This window comes from Mauremys reevesii, linkage group 9, assembly GCF_016161935.1.
Source record: "Mauremys reevesii isolate NIE-2019 linkage group 9, ASM1616193v1, whole genome shotgun sequence".
Taxonomy (NCBI): domain Eukaryota; kingdom Metazoa; phylum Chordata; order Testudines; family Geoemydidae; genus Mauremys; species Mauremys reevesii.
Genome location: NC_052631.1, coordinates 32,092,587 through 32,112,899, shown reverse-complemented (window position 1 = coordinate 32,112,899; position 20,313 = coordinate 32,092,587). Strand labels below are relative to the sequence as shown.

The 20,313-nt window shown below is 41.9% G+C and overlaps 1 protein-coding gene across 3 annotated transcripts in view; it reads left to right on the top strand.

Annotated features, from left to right (window-relative positions):
* The window catches only part of RASA2 (RAS p21 protein activator 2), a 193,238-nt gene that overhangs the window by 47,491 nt on the left and 125,434 nt on the right, over window positions 1-20,313 (top strand). For 2 of the 3 annotated variants that reach the window (XM_039487410.1, XM_039487409.1), the window contains exon 2: window positions 9,609-12,738. In XM_039487410.1, coding sequence (XP_039343344.1) covers window positions 9,609-12,738 — 3,130 coding nt within the window. Of the gene's footprint in view, window positions 1-9,608; window positions 18,585-20,313 lie in introns of those variants that run through there. The other variant, XM_039487411.1, reaches the window with a different exon arrangement.

Genomic DNA, 20,313 nt, shown 5'->3' with positions numbered 1-20,313 from the left:
GGCACGCGAAACCTTAAATTAGAGTGAATAAATGAAGACTCGGCACACCACTTCTGAAATGTTGCCAACCCCTGCTATAGAGAGTGTGTAACTGTGTAGCCCGTCAAGAGTTCTTGATTATTTGCTTTCACAACCTTAGTATGGATCCCTTGGAAACTATAGGCCTGATTGCTTACTCCCTTGCACCTTGCATTCTCATTTACACCTTGTATAAAGTGGGTGTACAATGCTACCACCAGTATAAAGTGAGTGGAGAATTCTGTTAGGGTAGCATTTAACACTCACTTTGCACAGTTGTAGATGACTATGCAGGGTGCCAGGCAGTGGAGAATCAATACTTGTGTTCAGGTAAACAGATGCACTGACTTCCGTAGTCCCCAGGGGGGAGGGGAAGGGGTTGTGCTCAACCCCCTGCTCCGCCCCAGGCCCTGCCTCCACTTCTTCCCCCAAGACCAGGGGTGAGCTGGAGCCGGTTCGCACGAACCGGTTGTTAAATTTAGAAGCGGTTTTAGAACCGCTTGTTAACTGGCTTCCCTGCGAGGGAAGCTTTGACGGGCTCTGGCTGGAAGGGTGTAATTCCTCCTCCCGGCCGCCGGGGGGCACTGAGCTTTGCTGCGGGAGCCATGTGGGCTGCCTCCTGGCCCAGTTGCTGCTGCTGCTGCTGCTGCTGCTCCTCAGACCTCTGGCCCTGGGGCTCCTGCTGCTGCCTGGTGGGTCCCTGGCTGCGTCCGGCTGCTCCCAGCCGCTCCCCGCGTGTGAGTACCTGCATCTCCTGCCCACAGCCCCTGCCACAGCTCCTGCCCGCGCCGCCCACAGTCACCCCCGGCACAGCTGCCCGTAGCCACCCCGTGCCCCAGCCCCTGCCTCAGCCACTCTCTGCCCACAGCCAGCCGCAGCCACCCTCTGCCACAGCCCCTGCCACAGCTCCTGCCCCCTGCCCCTGCCACCCACAGTCACCCCCTGGCACAGCCATCCCCTGGCACAGCCACCTGCAGCTAGCCCCTGCCCCTGCCACAGCCACCCCCTGCCACAGCCCCTGCTGCAGCCACCCCCTGCCACAGCCACTCTCTGCCCACAGCCACCCTCTGCCCGCAGCTGCCCCTGCTAGCCCCTGTCTGCATCACCTACCCACAGCCAACCCCTGTTGCAGCCAGCCCGTGTCACACTCCCTGCCTCCAGCTAGCCCTGCCCCACGCCCCTGTCTGCAGCCAGCCCTATGTCCACTGGTGCCCTGCAGTTCTCAGGGCACTAACCCTGCACACCTGCTTCAATGAGCGGGGGCAGGGAGCAGCTGGGACCCACACATGTACACATCCTAGGATGACCAGACAGCAAGTGTGAAAAATCGGGACAGAGGGTGAGGGTAATAGGAGCCTATATAAGAAAAAGACCCAAAAATTGAGACTGTCCCTATAAAATAGGGACATCTGGTCACTCTAGCACACCCCAAGGGAGTGGCGGGGACCCACACATGTGAAAAGGAACTCAGTTCTAGTTCAGGCCCATCTTTTTAAAAAAGAACTTTAGGTAGGGTTAACATACAGCTGTATTTTCCTGGACATGTCCAGCTTTTTGATTCTTAAATTGCTGTCTGGGCGGCAGGCAAATACGGACATATGGTAACCCTATTGGTACAAAAAATACATGCTCTGGCACATCTCTTAAATCAGAACTTTTTATAGAGAACCGGTTGTTAAGATTTTAGCAGCTCATCACTGCCCAAGACCCCACCCCCTCCCTGTTCCATCTCCTCCCGCTCACTTCTTCCTGCTCCTGCTACCCCCCCCCCCCCACAAGTGCCTCCTGAACCACTGATCCATGGGAAGCGCTGGGAGGGAGATGGAAGAGCTGATCGACAGGGTTCATAAGTGTGCGGGAGGGTTGAGGGGGAAGGGAAGGAGCTGATCTGCAGGGCTGCCAGTGGGTGCTGAGCACCCACTGTTATTTTTCCCGTGAGTGCTTCAGCCCCAGAGCACCCACGGAGTCAGCGCTTATGCAAGCAAACTCTTTTGGGATTGTACTAGCCAAGACAAAGGGAAGCAAAAAGTATTATATGTGAAAAACAGCTTGCTCCATATTGGAGTTTTTTCATGTAGTTTTTCAGATGGTGTAGAGTATAGTACAAGATTAATGCCCAAATAACAAATCATAACTTCTGCTTTCTCCAAAGAAGCTATGCAAAGAGGTACTGTACTAAGCAGAGTGCAACATCCATGATTCAGAGACTACAAAGGCTTGTAATCTGTGTGCATGCAGGTACAAGTCTAAATCATGAGTATTTTCCCCTAAAGATGTTATGCTGAAGTAACTGGCTGAAGAATCAGCCAATCTTTCTATTATGAACATTTCAGTTCACTTATTATGGACTTTGTGTATAAATTAATTTTAGTGTAGAAATAGCCATCTGATGTACTTAGCAACAGTGTGTCAGATGATCTGTCCTTTCAAACTAACACTAACTATGCTATTACAAAGAATGATTAAAAAAAAATTCTGGCAAGCTTCTCTTACTTTGGTCACTGGGAGGTAGAGTTGACAGTATTTTTTTCTTACACAGAAAGTAATACAATAGCTTCTTTTGTGAGATCTTGTTTTTGACATCTAATGCTTGTGTTTCTAATACCATATCACATGAGCAAGTCTGATGTAATGTCAGCCATTGTCTATGAAAAAATAATTGCTAATACAATATCTCTATGGGATTGTGGCTGCTTGCCTGAAGGAACATATTTTTATCAGTACTCTTTATGTAGAAGATAGTCTCATGTACTAGAAACTAATTTTGTCTGGGTTTTCGGATAGTGGGCCAAAAGAAGTAGCAGTCTTAAACTAAAACAAATTTCAGGTCAGTATTCTTATTAAAGTGAATTAATGTTTAATATTTCTTATTATAACCTATGCAAATTTAATGAAAAACTATATAATGCAACATCATTTAAAATGTATATGCATGAAGGTGTGATCTAGATTCTCAGCTTGTACAAGCGGCCATCTCTCCTTTGATTTCCATCTTTCACCAGCTGAGGATCTGGGCCAGCCACAATCAATTTGACTTTCTTAGGGCACTGTTGCTCAATACCCTGCTTATGTGCAGATGTAGTATTTTATCTTGCAGTATATACTACTGAATTCATTTCTGTAATTGATTCATTACATACAGACGCACCCCGATTTACACAAGCGTTCCGTTCCGGAATGCCTTGCATAACTCACATTTTGCATAAGTCGGAAACGTATCTCTGACCATTACGCAAAAAAAAAAAAAAAAAAAAAAACCAAACCCCAAATTCCTATTTCTAGCTTACGGAACTTTTTTGGTAAGTCGGATTTGCGTATGTTGGGTTTACGTAACTTGGGGAGCGTCTGTGTATTATTTGCTATGTGAACCATAACTTTGAATTTCTTGTGTTCTGTGCATTTTAAATTCTCAACTGTGCACAACTTTTGTGCATCGAATAGCTAAAACTTCCCTATTACAAACAGGAGCCCCGAGCCAGATTGTAAAAATAAGTGATTTTATTCTCAAGCACCACTTGTGATACCAAAATAAAATGTCTCTCTCAATATATTCTGCATATTGCCATAATATGGATTGTCTTTCATATCTGCTTTGATTAGCAGTGAAGTAATTAAAGTTCCCTTTTTTAAATTGTCATTAGAGTTCAGAGCTAACGCTGCAGTGAGGGGAATGGGGTAATTCACACCTCTTTCAGAACTTTTGTTTTAGGCTGGCCATAGATTCCAGAAGACCTCACTTTATTGATATATATTTGATTTTTGGAGATAATCTTTGTGACTATAGGGCTAGTGGCTTAAATTTTTTAAACTGAAAGCTTACATTTAGCACACAAGTTGCTGCAGAAAACAGTACTGGCTCACCCACCACATAGTGTTATGATTTGTAATCAGGGTCAAATTATAAGTGTCCATATTCAGTCATTCTCTTTTGGATCCATTGTAGTTTAAACTGATGAAGTGTCATACATGAGTAGCAGGGCTGGCCTTACCATGAGGTGAACTGAGGCGGCTGCCTCAGGTGCCAGACTGTGGGGGGGCGGCACTACGACCCAGAATGTAGAACAGAGGTTCCCAAAGTGGGGTTCATGAACGCCTGGGGGTTCATGAAATGTTACAAGGGGTTCTTGGGAAAAAATTCCCTAATGGCGAACAGAGCTGTCGCTAGGGACCCCGGGCAGCTCGGGGCCAGCAACCTGGAGCCCCTGGACTTCCAAGAGCTAAGCAGATCAAAGCAAGCGTATCTATCACACTGAGGAGATTTTAACTTCAAGACTCCTTATAAGTAATGGAAAAGGAGGTGGATATTTTTTGCTGTTTTTAAAATTAAATAGGCAGCTAGTATTGTTTTTTAAATTATTATGAAGAACAAGTTTAAGCTTTGTTGTAACGTGCGTTGCTTGCCTGGACTGCTCAAGATCTGAATGCTTGTGTAGGAGGAACTCTTTGAGTTGGCTTCTTAAGTACCTTCATGCTGTTTCACATCTGATACTCCTCGATGAAACATAGGAGCCTTGTCTTATAACAGGCTTATTCAAAGTGATACAAGCTACAAAAGTGAGATCTTGGAAGAGTGCTGCTGTTTTCATAATGTAATAAAAATACTGTAATGATAAATGGTAATTAATAATAAATAGTGTGTAATACGCATGTCATAAAAACAAATTTTATATTTCCAAGATCACTGCTTTTATAACTTATACTCAGGTAAAGGAGAAAATCCCTGGAAATATTCATTTTTAGGAGGGGGTTCGCGAGACTTGACATTTTAGTGAAAGGGGTTCACAGGTTGTGAAAGTTTGGGAACCACTGGTGCAGAAAATTGTGTCTGTTGCTGGTACATATGTATTCTCTCTGCTCTAGATGCACAGAGATGATGGAGTGTTGTGCTGGATAAAGGAGGGCACAAGAGACATAACAGGCAGGCAGGAGAAAAAGTGAGAGGGAATAACAGAAAGCAGCAGGAGTTGCAGGGAGAGAGAGGAGGAGGAGCCTCTTATGTACCTCTCTAGCACCCCCAGGAGCCTGGACTGATTAACACCAGCTTCTCAGGGAGCTTCCTGTTTCCTGCTGCTTCCCTGAACCCACTTGAGGAGAACAGGCAGTCAACTGAAGTAGCAGGAACCAGTTAGGCCCCTAAGATACTGATATCTTCCCTCACTACCAGGCAGGGCCGCCCAGAGGATTCAGGAGGCCTGGAGTCTTCGACAGCGGGGGGGCCCCGCTGCCGAATTGCCACCAAAGACCCGGCACTTCAGCGGCGGGTCCCGGGGCGGAAGGATCCCCCGCCGCCGAATTGCCGCCGACGATCTGGAGTGGAAGAAGCTCCGGGGGCCCGGGCCCCGCGAGAGTTTTCTGGGGCCCCCAGAGTGAGTGAAGGACCCCGCTCCAGGGGCCCCAAAAACTCTCATGGGGGCCCCTGTGGGGCCTGGGGCAAATTGCCCCTCTTGCCCCCCCCCGGGCAGCCTGCCTATTTGTCCCCTTCAGCTATAGTGGTTGAGAGCCACTATAGCTGGCACAGAACAGCAGTCATGAGTGAACGAAGAAAACGCCCCTCTAGGGCAGCATTCAGAAAAAAAGCACACAAGCAAAGGAAGCTTTTCTATCTAAGCAGGAAGGAGCTCTCCTGAGATACAGAGACACAAATGTTCCGGCCCCAGTGAGGATCTGAGTGGTGAGGAGATGCCTGATCTTCCAGTTAGTCAGAGTGCAGGTGACCTGGCAGCTACTGCAGCATCCATATCTCCATCTCAAATGGATGTAACCATGCACATTCCTGAACTGTAGAGAAGAGAAGAGTGTGGTGGAGGCGCAAGAAACAGCTGCTGCTAAGTTTAGTTCCATAAGTCTAGATGATCCAGGACTGTGGACCCACTCGAGCAGTAGCCTGAGTGACTTTCTTGTACTGCATGGGCCACAGCAAGTGAAAAACTTCATGTTCCCCAAAGACAATGAAAATAGAAGTTTCCATCCAACACATTGCTAGTGTGAAATCCCCAATGGTGACAAAGTAGAGAGGCCATGGCTTATGTACTCAAAAACCCAGAATGCTGCATACTTTTTTTGTTGCAAACTCTTCCAGTCTAATGTTCCAGCCACACTGGGTTCTACAGGAACAAAGGACTGGAAAAATCAGGCTAGAAATCTGGCATGCCATGAGAAGGCAGCAAATCACCAGAGAGCATTCCATAGGTGGAAAGAGCTTGAGAAGAGCCTAACGTTAAAGGCCACCATAGATGATCTGCATCAAGAGAAGATTGCATCAGAGTCTCTTTATTGGCAAAATGTTCTGAAAAGGCTCATTGCCATTGTGAGAATGCTTGCTACCCAAAACCTAGCACTGTGCAGCATTTCAGATCAGCTGTATGTGCCGAACAATGGAAACTTCCTTAAAATTGTGGAGCTGATGGCTGAGTTTGATGCTGTACTCCAGGAGCATCTAAGAAGAGTCACCACCCAAGAAATGTACATACACCACTACCGTGGAAAAACAATTCAAAATGATATCATACAGTTACTGGCAACAAAAGTCGAACAGAAGATTGTGGCAGATCTGAAGTCAGCAAGATATTACTCTGTTATTCTGCACTGCACACCTGACATCAGTCATATGGAACAAAAGACTTTAATGGTGCATTTTGTAACAATAACAGAACCTAGTGAAAATGTCCCTGCAATGGTGACTGTCAGAGAGCATTTTCTAGAATTTATTGACATTGATGATACTACAGGAGCTGATATGACAAATGTGCTTCTTAAAAAGCTGGAAGATATGGGAATTGCAATAGCTGACATGAGAGGTCAGGGCTATGATAATGGTGCCAAAATGAGAGGAAAGAACAGAGGAGTGCAGACACTGATCCGAAAGTTAAACCCTCTAGCTTTTTTTGTCCCATGCAGTTCTCGTTCATTGAACTTGGTGGTCAGTGATGCAGCATCAGATTCTAGTGAGGCTGCTGAAATTTTTAATGTAATTCAAAGCATCTATGTATTTTTCTCTGCATCAACTCATCAATGGCAAATTTTGAAGCAACATCTGGGAACATCCTCTCTGACACTGAAACCACTGAGTGCCACACAATGGGAAAGTTGAGTGGAGGCAATAAAGCCTATCAAACACCAAATTGGGAAGATAGATGATACCATAATTGCCATTATTTCCTGCAGCTCAAGGAACACAGCAGTATATTTGGGATGTTGTATGATATTCCAAAACTCCTCACTGTACCTGAAGAAGACCTACACCAGCAATGCAGGGCACTAGAGACAGTGTTGACACATGATGACATGTGCGATTTTGATTCGAGTGATTAGGTGATGAACTGAAAGCCCTTTCAAGATACATTAAAGCAGGATCAACTCCAAAGGCTGTTCTGGAATATATGTGCAAAATTAGATGACCACCCTCTTTCCAAATGCTTTTGTTGCTCTGCGTATACTTCTAACACTTCCTGTAACAGTTGCCAGTGAAGAACGCAGCTTCTCCAAGCTGAAGGTAATAAAAACACATCTACACTCCACAATGACACAGGAGAGGCTGGTCGGCCTTGCAACCATCTCAGCAGAGCATGAGCTGGCCCAGACTGTGGACCTTCAGGAAGCAGTTCAGATCTTTGCTACCAAGAAGGCACAGAAAACACCACTTTGATTATTCAAACAGATAAAAATGCCAATGTTTACTATGCAGACAAGAAAAGTTACATTTGCTGTTCAGGCGTTTCAAAGTTAAGTGTTACTTAAAATTTTTGAACAAGGCATTTTAAGTTGTTAGTTCTCCTTTATTGGGGTACGTAGCAGAGCAGTACCATGAGAGGAGTAGAACAGGAAGAAGGCAGAATTCAGTCCTTTCAAAGTTTTGGCCCAAGCGAGGGGGCTTGGGGGCATCATTTGATTTCCCTGCCTCAGGTGCCAAAATGTTGTGGACTGGCCCTGATTAGTAGTCTTGCAGATCTTTGGCTCTGGTGATTGCTAACTGAATATGGAAATGTTACTTCTTACTCTGATGACTTGAAAGCAGAGCTTAAAGTAGGGAGAAAAAAGAAGGGGATTCATGTTATGCCACAGAACAGTTCTAAATTTGAACAGAATCCAGTATTTGGTAAAAATCAGAGAGAGTTCTGTAGCATATATTCAGTCAGTTCCACCCATTAACTGTTTTCTCTTTTCCTTATTTTATTTCCATTAATATACTGTTTCATTCTGAGAATCTTGGCATCCTTCCTTCTTACTGAAGTGTAAACTTTATATAATAGTGCCTTGGTAGTCTGAACACTTTGTAATCCTCAATAAAATAAAATGGAGGCATTTTAATATCACTCAGCAAACATTAAACAGCAGAGTATTGCAATGAGATCTCATTATTGGTATGATTTAAAAATAAAAGTCAAGCATAGTTATTAGGATACTGTGAACTGCTATTACCAAAAAAACCCAAAATGACAAAATAAACAAAATACATTTTGTTATCATTACCCTGGATTTTTATTATTGTATTTTTAATTCACAAAATTCAGTATTTCACAATGAAACGTCCAGTCATTATTAATGAGGTTCTATCTAATAATGCCCAACAACTAATTTAAATATTAATTTTAATGAATTATATAAAAGAATTCTTGTATAAAAGAACATCTGTTGATGTTAAAATCATGATTTGTGTGTTTTATCATTTGGTTTTTAAAACAGTATTTTGTCATTGGAGCTGTTTAATTTTTGGAACCTCTAATTTTTCTGTAATTTTTTTATTAATGGGATCAAATGTTAAATGTGATTACACAGTCCTGGAGCTCTAAGTCCTCTGTTATCCATGGAACAGATACAATATGAGTAGCAGTAATTCAAGTTTCCTCACACTGCCACATCAATATGTCTCAACCTTGACCTTGGAGGGACCATCTCTAGGGTTGAGTTCAATTTCTTTGTTCATTCAGGCTAAACTTCATCACTTGCACCACTGGCCATTCAGACGGCTGGAGGCTCTGATTTTAAATACTGGATATCAGCCAGATTGCAAATATAAAGAATTGATCTGGCTATTGAGGAACAAGAGAGCTGCTTTTTCTCCTGTCCCTGCTACTGAGGAGCTACCAGAGCTCCTCCATCTCTAATCTGTTTGTAAATATTATTGATTTGTGTAGACCTTCAATGAAACATTATGACAGAACATACTTTGAATATATAACTTATGATGTATGTAAATGCATTTGAGTTACAAATGAATGTTATTTTCTTTAGCTCCTTGGATAATTTACCTATTTCTACAGAATGGGTCAACTTTTGTATGAAAATTGAGTCGGGGGTAGAGGGGACCCTTTACAATTAATTCTGAAATACAGGGCCTCACCCTGCAAACATTTACTAGTAAGAATTGTAGATACTTCCCTGACAAGTCACGCTATTACCATCAGTATTGTTGGCAGGATCAAACCCAAGTTTTTTTACCTGAAAATGCTATTGCATAACTTCATCCTCCCTTTTTACCTGAATTCAAAACAAAACAAACCTGAAAAAAATCCCCAATTACAGAGCTGATTTTTTGTAATAGCTTTTAAAAGCAAATTTAACTGTTAACTCTTCTTTTGTTGTTGTTGTAGATGACAGTCATGTCCCAGTCAAAGGATCTCAAGGATGACTTTCATAGTGATACGGTACTCTCCATTTTAAATGAACAGCGAATTCGGGGTATTTTATGTGATGTCACTATAATTGTGGAAGATACCAAATTTAAAGCCCACAGTAATGTACTAGCAGCTTCAAGCCTTTATTTCAAAAATATTTTTTGGAGTCATACGATCTGTATTTCTGGACATGTCCTGGAGTTAGATGATCTTAAGGCTGAAGTGTTTACTGAAATACTTAATTATATCTACAGTTCCACAGTAGTTGTTAAGAGACAGGAGACTGTAACAGACCTTGCAGCTGCAGGGAAAAAACTGGGAATATCGTTTCTGGAAGATCTTACAGACATTAATTTTTCAGATTCCCCCTGTCCGTATGCATTTTGTATAACTGAAAAAGGGGTGGTCAAAGAAGAAAAAAATGAAAAAAGACACGAAGATTCAGCTATCACAAACGGGCCAAGAATCACAAATGCTTTTTCAATTTTTGAAACTGAAAATAATAACAATTTGTTTTCTCCACTTGACTTGAGAGCAAGTTTTAAAAAGGTATCTGAGACAATTAAAGCAACCAATGTTGGCCTTGATAGGGATGATGTTGGAAAAGATGCTGAGCCAGCCAGTACGTTAGCTGAACACTCCTATGCAGTTTCTTCTGGAGGTGATGCTTTTCAAGGAACTCCTTTTTTAGAACGTGACAGCAGCCCTCTGTATACAATGAGTGAAGACAATTATGAAACTCTTCAGACAACACCTCTACTTCAACCAATAAAACAAGCGTGTGGTACACCAAAGATGGCCTTTAAACCCCAGTGTACTGGTTTGGCTATAGCAAAAATATCAGCCCCCAAAGTAACCAATACAGAGGTTCAACAAGAAGCAGTTACAGATCAAGCGGTTATTCCTTTCCCTCATGATAAGGCAGGAGACTTACTTTTTTCCACAGAAGAGGAAAATAAATCTGCTAACATCCCTGGATCCATAGCAACTGTTATTCCACCTGTTTACAGATGTAACTGTTGTACCAGATCATTTGATGACAGAGCTTTACTCAGTACCCATCTTCAGCTTCACACAAATCATCAGGAACCTTTAATATGCAAATACTGCAGCAAACAATTTGCAAATCTTAACGGACTGGAGAATCATGAACAAGTCTGTAGGAGTTCAGGCAGAATATCTGTTCAGAGTGGAAATGAACAAAAAATTTTAGATAACTATACTACTACTGGTGAAAGAAATGGAAGCTCACATGGAAACACAGAGCCTCTGTTGTCTGAAAACAATATTACTGATTACTCCAGTGCAAACTGCACCTTGTCAGAAACAGATCATTTGGTTAAAGTTGTTGATGGGCAGATATTATATACATGCATTGTTTGCAAACGTAGCTATGTAACATTGTCTAGCCTTCGAAGACATGCAAATGTGCATTCATGGAGAAGAACTTATCCTTGCCATTACTGCAACAAAGTGTTTGCATTAGCTGAATATCGTACCAGACATGAAATCTGGCACACAGGGGAAAGGCGTTATCAGTGCATTTTCTGCCTTGAGACTTTCATGACCTATTATATACTAAAAAATCATCAGAAATCTTTCCATGCAATTGACCATCGACTTGCAGTAAATAAAGAAACACCTAATGGAGGCTTAAAGCCTAGCATGTATCCTTACAAACTTTATAGGCTTTTACCTATGAAATGCAGAAGGCTACCTTATAAGTCCTACCAGAATTCTTCGTTTGAAAATGTACAAGCAAGCAACCAAGTTAATGAAGCAACTTCTAGTACCTGCATTATTCAGAATTCTCTCAACTCTGAACTACCTTCGCTGAATTTTCAAAATACTATATTAACAAACAATACCACTATTTCCTTGAATACATCTTCATGCAATGATGCAACATCATCTATGAATATTCAGAATGTTTCACCTTGGGCAGTAGGAATGTTAAATTCTGACCTACAAAGTGACTTTTTTACTGCAGAAAAATCAGTGCCCCAACCTGCAAATGATCTTAGTTCTGGTTCTCAGGAATGTGATTCCTCCGTTCTGTCTTTCAGTAATGTGAGTGAAAATTCAACCTCTGTTATTAACTATAGCTGCTCAGCACCCTCGGTTATAATGCACAGTAGTAGAGTCTCATCAGTAATAATGCACAGTAATGCAGTCACTTCTATGGGAAGCAGTAAGACAATATCCTCCAATAATACAGCCAGTCAGTCCATAAAAGATGACTGTAAACATGGGTCAGATAATTACGGCAAAGGCATTACTAAAGCAAAAACTATTAAAGAAAAAAAGAAAACACTTCTGTACAATAGAGGAGAAACACTCGAGGAGTTAGAGTATATTACAGGATCTGGAGGTTCATCTAACAAGACTATAGATACTGTTCAAGAATCAAGTAAAACTGAAACCTACATTGCAAAGCCTGCCTTACCTGGAACATCTACTGATAGTAATGTTGCTCCCCTTTGTCAAATAACAGTAAAAATTGGGAATGAGGCTATTGTAAAAAGACATATTTTAGGATCCAAACTGTTTTATAAAAGAGGAAGAAGGTCTAAACGTGAATCTGAACAGGACAATCAGCCTCAGGAGACTGAAACAGAGAGAAAAGAAAGAAGCCCAGCTAGGCTTTGCAGATCAGAATGTATGGAACTTACTGAAATGTGCGATGATGTAAGTGATCAGGATTCCAATGACAAACCCTGGAGACCTTATTATAATTACAAACCAAAAAAGAAATCTAAACAGCTAAGAAAAATGAGAAAAGTCAAATGGAGGAAGAATCATGGAAACAAGAACTCCAGTAGTGAAAGTGAAAATACGTGCAATAGAGAGTATGCACTTAGAAAAATTCCTGACGAAAAGGGCATCAGTAAAGAAGGAAACACAGAAATGCCTAATCTTCATTGTGAGCTCTGTGAGCGAGAGAAATCTTCCACCGAAGAAATCCAGGAACCTATACATTGGCATGTACCTACTTCAAAGCCTTATATTTGTGAATTATGCCAAAAGCAGTTCCAGAGCCCATCCACACTAAAAATGCATATGAGATGTCATACTGGAGAAAAGCCGTATACTTGTAAAACCTGTGGTAAGTGTTTTTCAGTTCCAGGAAACCTACAGAAACATGAACGTATTCACTTGGGTGTCAAGGATTTTGTCTGTCAATATTGTAGTAAGGCATTCACTTTAAATGAAACGCTCAAAATACATGAAAGAATACATACTGGAGAAAAACGCTACCACTGTCAATTCTGTTTACAGAGTTTTTTATATCTTTCTACCAAAAGGAATCATGAGCAAAGACATGTACATGAACACAATGGAAAAGGATATGCTTGTCTTCAGTGCCCCAAAATTTGCAAGACAGCAGCTGCTCTTGGAATGCACCAGAAGAAACATCTATTCAAAAGCCCAAGTCAACAGGATAGAAAAGAGTATTTGTGTAATGAAAGCTCTAAACATTTGGAAAATCAACATTTCATTGACTCAGATGGGAACGAAGTGAATAGTATACAGAGTATGACTCCAGACGTTGTACTTTGAGTGACAGTTGTCAAAAACAAGAAAAGAGCACTGGAGAAAAATGTATAGAAGCGTGGAATGCAAAGGAAACTCCAGATTCAGGCAGGTTCAAAAAATGAAGATAACATTTCTTCATCCAAATAACTTTTATATATTAGTACAGTATATGCAAAAAATACACTGCAACTGAAAAGCTAGGAATATTTGCAATAGTGTAAACATAGCATGAGGGGAAAAAAAGCCTGATCCAAAATAGTTCTGCAACAGTAAACAGTTGTAATACATACACAGAAGAAAACAGTAGGTCCAATCAAAACCTTTTTAATCAGAGTTACAAGTAACTAGCCACTGAACTGTCTTAAATGTACAATACCGTATTTGATTCTGAATCACTCTGGACATAATAAAGACCAAATATATAGGTTCAGAGTACATTCACTATGAAGAATTTGTGCTACAGAAGATGATGTGATGCATTTATACTCAAACTTTCATGGTATTGTGTTTATGAATGAAAAACAAAATTTAAAAGATCATGGCCTAATGTATACAGTATCTTAAAATAATCCGGTAAAGATAGAAAATGTTTATTGAATGTGAGTATGAAGTATAGTTCATTTTTGGAAAACTTTTCTGTATCTCAAACCTTGGTTTATACTGTTGTATGATTATTACATTTTACACTATCTATATTCAATTTTACAATTACATTGATAAGCAGTGGGTATCTGAGTGTCAGTGAGGATTGGAAACCCTGATTCATGATACTCCTGTGGTATTCAATAAATGTTCATCTTAAATATTAAGTCTTCCAAGCTGCATTAGTCCTGGAAAGTCCAGCTATCAACTGTATGTCAGGCCAATTAATCCAAGGGCAAGTCCAGATTTATTGTTGTAGAAGCCAAATGAAACACACTCCAGCTTCATGGTCAAGGAGTTGTGGAACTGTCCAGTATAAAGACCTTGTGTAAATACATTTCCCACCTTCCAGTGGCTCTGCAACTCTTTAATTTTTGGAACCATCTCGCTTCTCATTTCGGGATGCTTAGTCCATGAGAGTTCCTCCAGCTGGAATAATTTCACACATGCCGTGAGCAGGAGTTGGACTAGTTCTTGGTCTTCAAATGAGTTGGCTAAAACCAACAAATAAAAATTACCCTTTTTGTTTTGCTTTTTTGAGTGGTAGGAGTGGGGAATATCTAGTTTCTTTCATCCATACGTCAATCAGGGCTTTTTCATTGCCTCTATACACTTTCATCCACACACACATTTGAGACAGTCCCCTGTGGAACTGGGGCATAGGCCAGTCTACTGTGGAGGAGGAGTGGCCTCCTGCCCTGGCAGGCTTTTTAATTTAGTGGGGATAGGGGCTTGCCCTTGCCCATGCTCACAATCCAGCTGCAGTTTCTTAGAGTATGGTGTAGTAACCATTGGGCCACATGCTGGCCCAATTCTCTCTCTGACAACTAAGTAGAGAGCTAATCATATGCTTTGGTTGCAGCATCTTTAAGGTTCTTCCATAGATGAAGAATGTGCATCCAGGGAAGAGTACCCCCACCAAACTTCATACCATGAGCCTGATTTCTATATATATGCTGATCAGTCTTGGTAGAGATGCAGATTCTGTTTCAGTAAGAAAGGAGCCAGTATTCTGAGACTGTTAGAAAGGGAGTACAACTCCTCTCTGATTAAGGATTAGTCTCTGAGGCTGCATGCTCACAACCTGGCTCAGTGTTCTTCTCTGGACAGACAGCAGTCTTCTGTGGTGAACACAATTGCTGGATCCCACATACTTCTAATCCCCTGGGTCTGATTAGAGCTGGGTCAGTGTTCCGAGCTCTGGGTCTCTGAGTTTTTCTCTCCAGGAACGTTAAATTTGTGGCAAATTGGGGTGTGAATCTACCCTGCACTCAACCGTGTGAATCTCTTGAAGTCGAGGATGATTGTCTTTTGTGGATTGTCCATTTCAAATTATCTGTGGGGCTGCTGATGGCTTGTAAGGCCTATTCTGGAGCTGCAGACTCTGCCATGTTTCCGAGCAGGGCAGGTGAACCTGGGATATTGGTCTGGGCCATAGCACAGTCTTTCTGTCGCTTCCATTTTTCTGTTACATGTAGTTGCACCTAATTCTCAAAGTGCTGAGTTCTCTGCCTCAAGCAGTTCCTCAATTGTTGTCAGTCCTGGGTTATGTGTTCCCACAAGTTGATGTCAATATTGCATTTCCTCACATTAGCCTTGAGGATGTCCCTATAGCATTTTTTCTGCCCTCCTCTGGTGCATTTGCCTTGGATGAATTGAGAGTAGAAGACTTGTTTTTGGCAGTCTGGAATCAGGCATCTGGACAACATAGCTTTCCCAGCGAAGTTGATGATAAATAACCATCACCTTGATGCTCGTAATATTGGCTTATGAGAGAACGCTCATGTTAGAGTGTCTATTATCCCATTTGATTCAGAGAATCTTATGCATACAGCATTGATACTTTTCCCATGCCTTACGATGTCTCCTATATGTTGTGCACATTTCAGCTTAGCAAGGTGGATGGAGATCACAACAGCTTTATAGACCACGAGTTTGGTTTTGGTTCTGATGTTGCAATCTTGAAACACCCTCTTTCTCAGAAGACTAAAAGTTTGGCTTGCACATTTGAGCCGGCATTGGATTTCTTCGTCAATATCAGCTGTCTGTGAAAGGTGGCTTCCAAGATATGGAATGTGTGCAACATTCTTTAGAGGGTTATTGTGGATCTGTATTGCTGGTGATGGGAATTGTGCACCAGGAGCTTGCTGATGGAGAACCTTTGTCTTCTGGATGTTAAGCATCAGTCCCATTTTCTGATATGCTTCAGCAAAGATGTTGATGGTCACCTGAAGATCTATTTCTGAGTGAACACACACTACAGTGTCATCAGCATACGGAAGCTCGATGACTGAAGTCAGCGATGTTTGAATTCTGGATTGGAAGCAGCTAAGGTTGAACAGCTTGCAATCCATTTGGTAGATTAGCTGCACTCCTACCAGGATCTTATCCGTGATCAAATAAAGCATTGCAGCAAGGAAGATGGAGAAGCGCGGGGGGGGAGGGCAATAACACAGCCCTGATTGACACCTATCTTAACCTTATAAGGAGCCATAGTAGACCCACTATGGAGAATCACTGCTTGTATGTCATCGTGAAGGAGATGAATAATGGTGACAAATTTCAGTGGACAACCATACATCAGAAGGATTTCCCACAATGCTTCCCTGTTAATAGAGTCAAAGGCTTCCGTCAGGTCAGTGAACGCCATGTATAGTGGTCTGTGGTGTTCTCTACATTTTTCCTGCAGCTGGCGAGCAGTGAAGATCATGTCATTAGTGCCTCTAGATGGTCTAAACCCACACTGAGATTCAGGAAGAATGTCTTTGGCAAGAGCAAGATGACGGTTCAGGAGAAGTCTTGTAAGGACCTATCCTGCAGTTGCTAACAGAAAGATTCCTCTATAATTTCCAGTTGGACTTATCTCCAAAATGATGCAAACAGAAAATCAGCCCAGAGACACTCAGGGATCCAATAAAGCGTGATCTCTTCCACCAATGCCTCAGCAAAAATACCTCGAACTAGCCTGCCACAGACTAACTGTCCATGTGGACCCTGCTGACGCATATCAGACTGCACCAATTAATTGTTAATGTGTGTCAGCATAGTCCACATAGACAGTTAATCTGTGGCAGGCTAGTGCAGAGTAGATTCACACCCCAGCTTGCTGTGAACTAATTGTCGTGTAAACAAGCCCTAAGGAGCACTCCTAACTACAGACCTCCATGTCTGCCATTCTTCCTTGGGATGTGGGACGCTGCAGCCTGACCTGCCTTGAACCCTGAAGCCAGTGCCTCAGCACTCCCAACCCCCCCGTGGCTTATATGTGTCCCCTCAGTGTGGGAGCTCTGAGCTTCTACAAAATGGCAGGCAAGCAAAAAATACAGGTTTAGCAAAGAAATTTCTTAAGAAAGCACTAAAGAGTTACAGCACTCTACAAAATAAACAGCCCTGAGATGCTCTCCTTTTAGCATGATCTAACCCCTTCTGTGAGCCTGAGATCTGAGCATTGTTTCAGGCGAGGCAGACACTTCTGCCTTCTCTCTTGCTCCAGCCTGGTCTTCTGGCTTGTGACAAAGGGAGCCCCCCCCCACTTAAATACAATTGTCCCTTTTTGCCCCTCATTCTCCAACTGGGAAATTCCATCCTATTCCCCCAGTCAGGCTGCTGTGTAGCGTCCAATGTCCTGTGGGGATGGCTGGTAGTGCAGAGACTGTCAGCTGATGAGCCTATATTGCTAGATGATGGCTCCTCAGCCATAGTCATCCTCCAACAGCCAGAAGCCATGAATATTCATTTGGTGACCCTTAGAATTCTATAAGGTCCTACGTTACCAAGGCTGGCAGAGGTCAGCTCAAAAGAGACATCCAGTAAGACCAGAGTTTTACAGTGAATATTGTTTTGGTGACTGGAACAAAGGATCTAATTTTGAAGAAGGTGGAGAAAATACTTTTAAAAAATGGTCAAGGAAGGTAGATGACTATGATCAACATTTTATACCATAGGGCTGATCTGATAAGTATCCATAATACTGCATCTGTATTATCTATTCTCATGTATTTTTATCTGTATACAGTATTATAAAATAAAGGACAGGACAAAGATTGGTGAACCTCAACTTCATTCTACATAAAAATATGATACACTATTTGTTTAGTTATTTGGTTTTTTATTATACATTGTAAAAGAAGTGATATCTTGGTCTGATAAAACTACACTTGAACTGATAGTGAAGTACTCAATTAAATAATAGTATTGTCCACTTATTTATTCTGCCAGGGATGAATTATATGAATCAATGAGAGTTTTGGTTCCATAGCAGCTTTAGGTCCAGACAACTGGGATTATGAAATAAATACAATACAAATGTGACGAAATACATGGGGATATTTTCTAAGTGGAGTTATATGTCGATCATTCTAGACCAAAGCAAATCAGGTAGAATATTTATACAAATATTTTACAAATATTTTATATAACTTATGGTTCATAAGAAAAATATTGATAGCTTGTGTTAGGTTTGGTGGGATTGCATATTTTGATAAAAACACAATGACTTTCTAATTCTGTGTATTCTCTACAGTTTATAGCAAAGCAATTATTAAGATGGCCATGTCATGTTTATATTTAATTGTAGGACTTTTATCACAAGTAACATGTTGAAGTAATGAGTCGAGTACTAATGACCAAACTGGAATTAAAATAAGTGTAAAAGATGGAAATATTGTACAGTGTAAAAGAATGTACTTTGTTACATAATTGCATTTGAATTTTTGTTTAGAAAATACTATTAAATGCAGATATTAAGGGTTGGGGAAAGTCTATTTTATTTTTAGAAAGAGTGATTATAATTCTGGTTGTGTTTGATTAAAATAACCTGTTCCTATTTTTATAAGTCTCTCCATTTTTTAAAAATGATTTTAATATTGACTTATTTTTATAATTTACATGGTCAACAGATTTGTATCTCCTATTTTACACATTTGCTATATTTAATATTTATTTCAATATAAAATTTTTCTTAAGTCTGAAGGAATGACAACACAGTAGCTACCATATTTATAAACTCAAAATAATACCATTTTGAAAAACATTTTCTAAAGTTAATTTAATTTGATGTTTTGTAAAAGGTGGACAGCCTTGGATACAGAAATGCTTAGTTTATGCACAGAAACCAAGCTGGGCAGCAGTACTGCAAGCTTCCCTACAACAACGTCAAAACTGTTCTACAGGGTCCACCTCCATAAATTAAAAAGCATCATTCAGTCTCCATCCTCATTCAGTTCCAAGCCAATTGGGATGATAGCTTTTGTGATATGGATATTGGCCCACTAGCAGGGGCGGCTCCAGGCCCCAGCACGCCAAGCACGTGCTTGGGGCGGCATGCCGCGGGGGGCACTCTGCCGGTTGCCGGGAGGGCGGCAGGCAGGCAGCCTTTGGCGGCATGCCTGCAGAGGGTCTGCTGGTCCCGCGGCTCTGGTGGACCTCCCACAGGTGTGCCTGCGAAGGGTCCGCTGGTCCCGTGGCTTCGGTGGAGCCGCAGGACCAGTGGACCCGCCGCAGCCACGCCTGCGGGAGGTCCACCGAAGCTGCAGGACCAGCGGACCCTCCACAGGCACGCCTGCGGAAGGTCCACCGGAGCCGCGGGACTGGCGACTGGCAGAGCGCCCCCCCGCGGCATGCCGCCGTGCTTGGGGCGGCGAAATGTCTAGAGCCGCCCCTGCCCACTAGGAATTGGAATAAAAGCACCAATTAATTGCTGAGTTAGCTTGTAATATTTCTACCAACCTGAACTAATACTATTGGAGAAACAGCATATGATCGATTGTGTCATTAAAGACTATATATAATGCATATGCATAGATGTACAGTATAATACATATGCACAGATGTACAGTTTTAAGGTTGTGCAACTTTTAATGGTCATTTCCTAGCTTTTGTATGCTTGTACTGTTAGCCCAAAACAGTTTAACTATGGTCTGCACAGATCAGAAGATGGACTGTCTGCAGATCCCATCCCCCTCCCGCATCTATCATCGGGTGATTTATTAAGACAGAGGCAGAATAAGATGTAACACACAAATATTTATTACGCCACTAGTCCGTAAACTAGACAAGGACCCCCCTTCAGACAATAAACAATGTTAGCATGACACACACGGTTGTTAACAGTTACCAGAGTGTGAAGCTCAGAGCCCTTAAACCCCCTTAACCTATGGATGTAAAACAGAGGAAAACCACAATGGGTATTACAATACCATATCCTGAAGACAGGGACACAATGACAAAAACTTAGGATACGACAAAGATATTGGTGAAAATCAGGGGAGCTGCACACCAAACAGGAACTGGATATTCTTCTCCCTCTGAACAGGTCCTTTGGGCAGGTCTTCTCCCTCTTGGGCAGATCTTCTACCTCAGGTAGGTCTTCAGTGCTTTCCCAGGCAGTCTCTGCTTGACCTCGTAATTCAGTGCAAGTATGTGCTCACTAATGGTGTGTAGCAGTTGAGTGCAAATATGTTAATAGAGACCAAGAATCCAAAGTCCTATGAGTCCTGGTCCC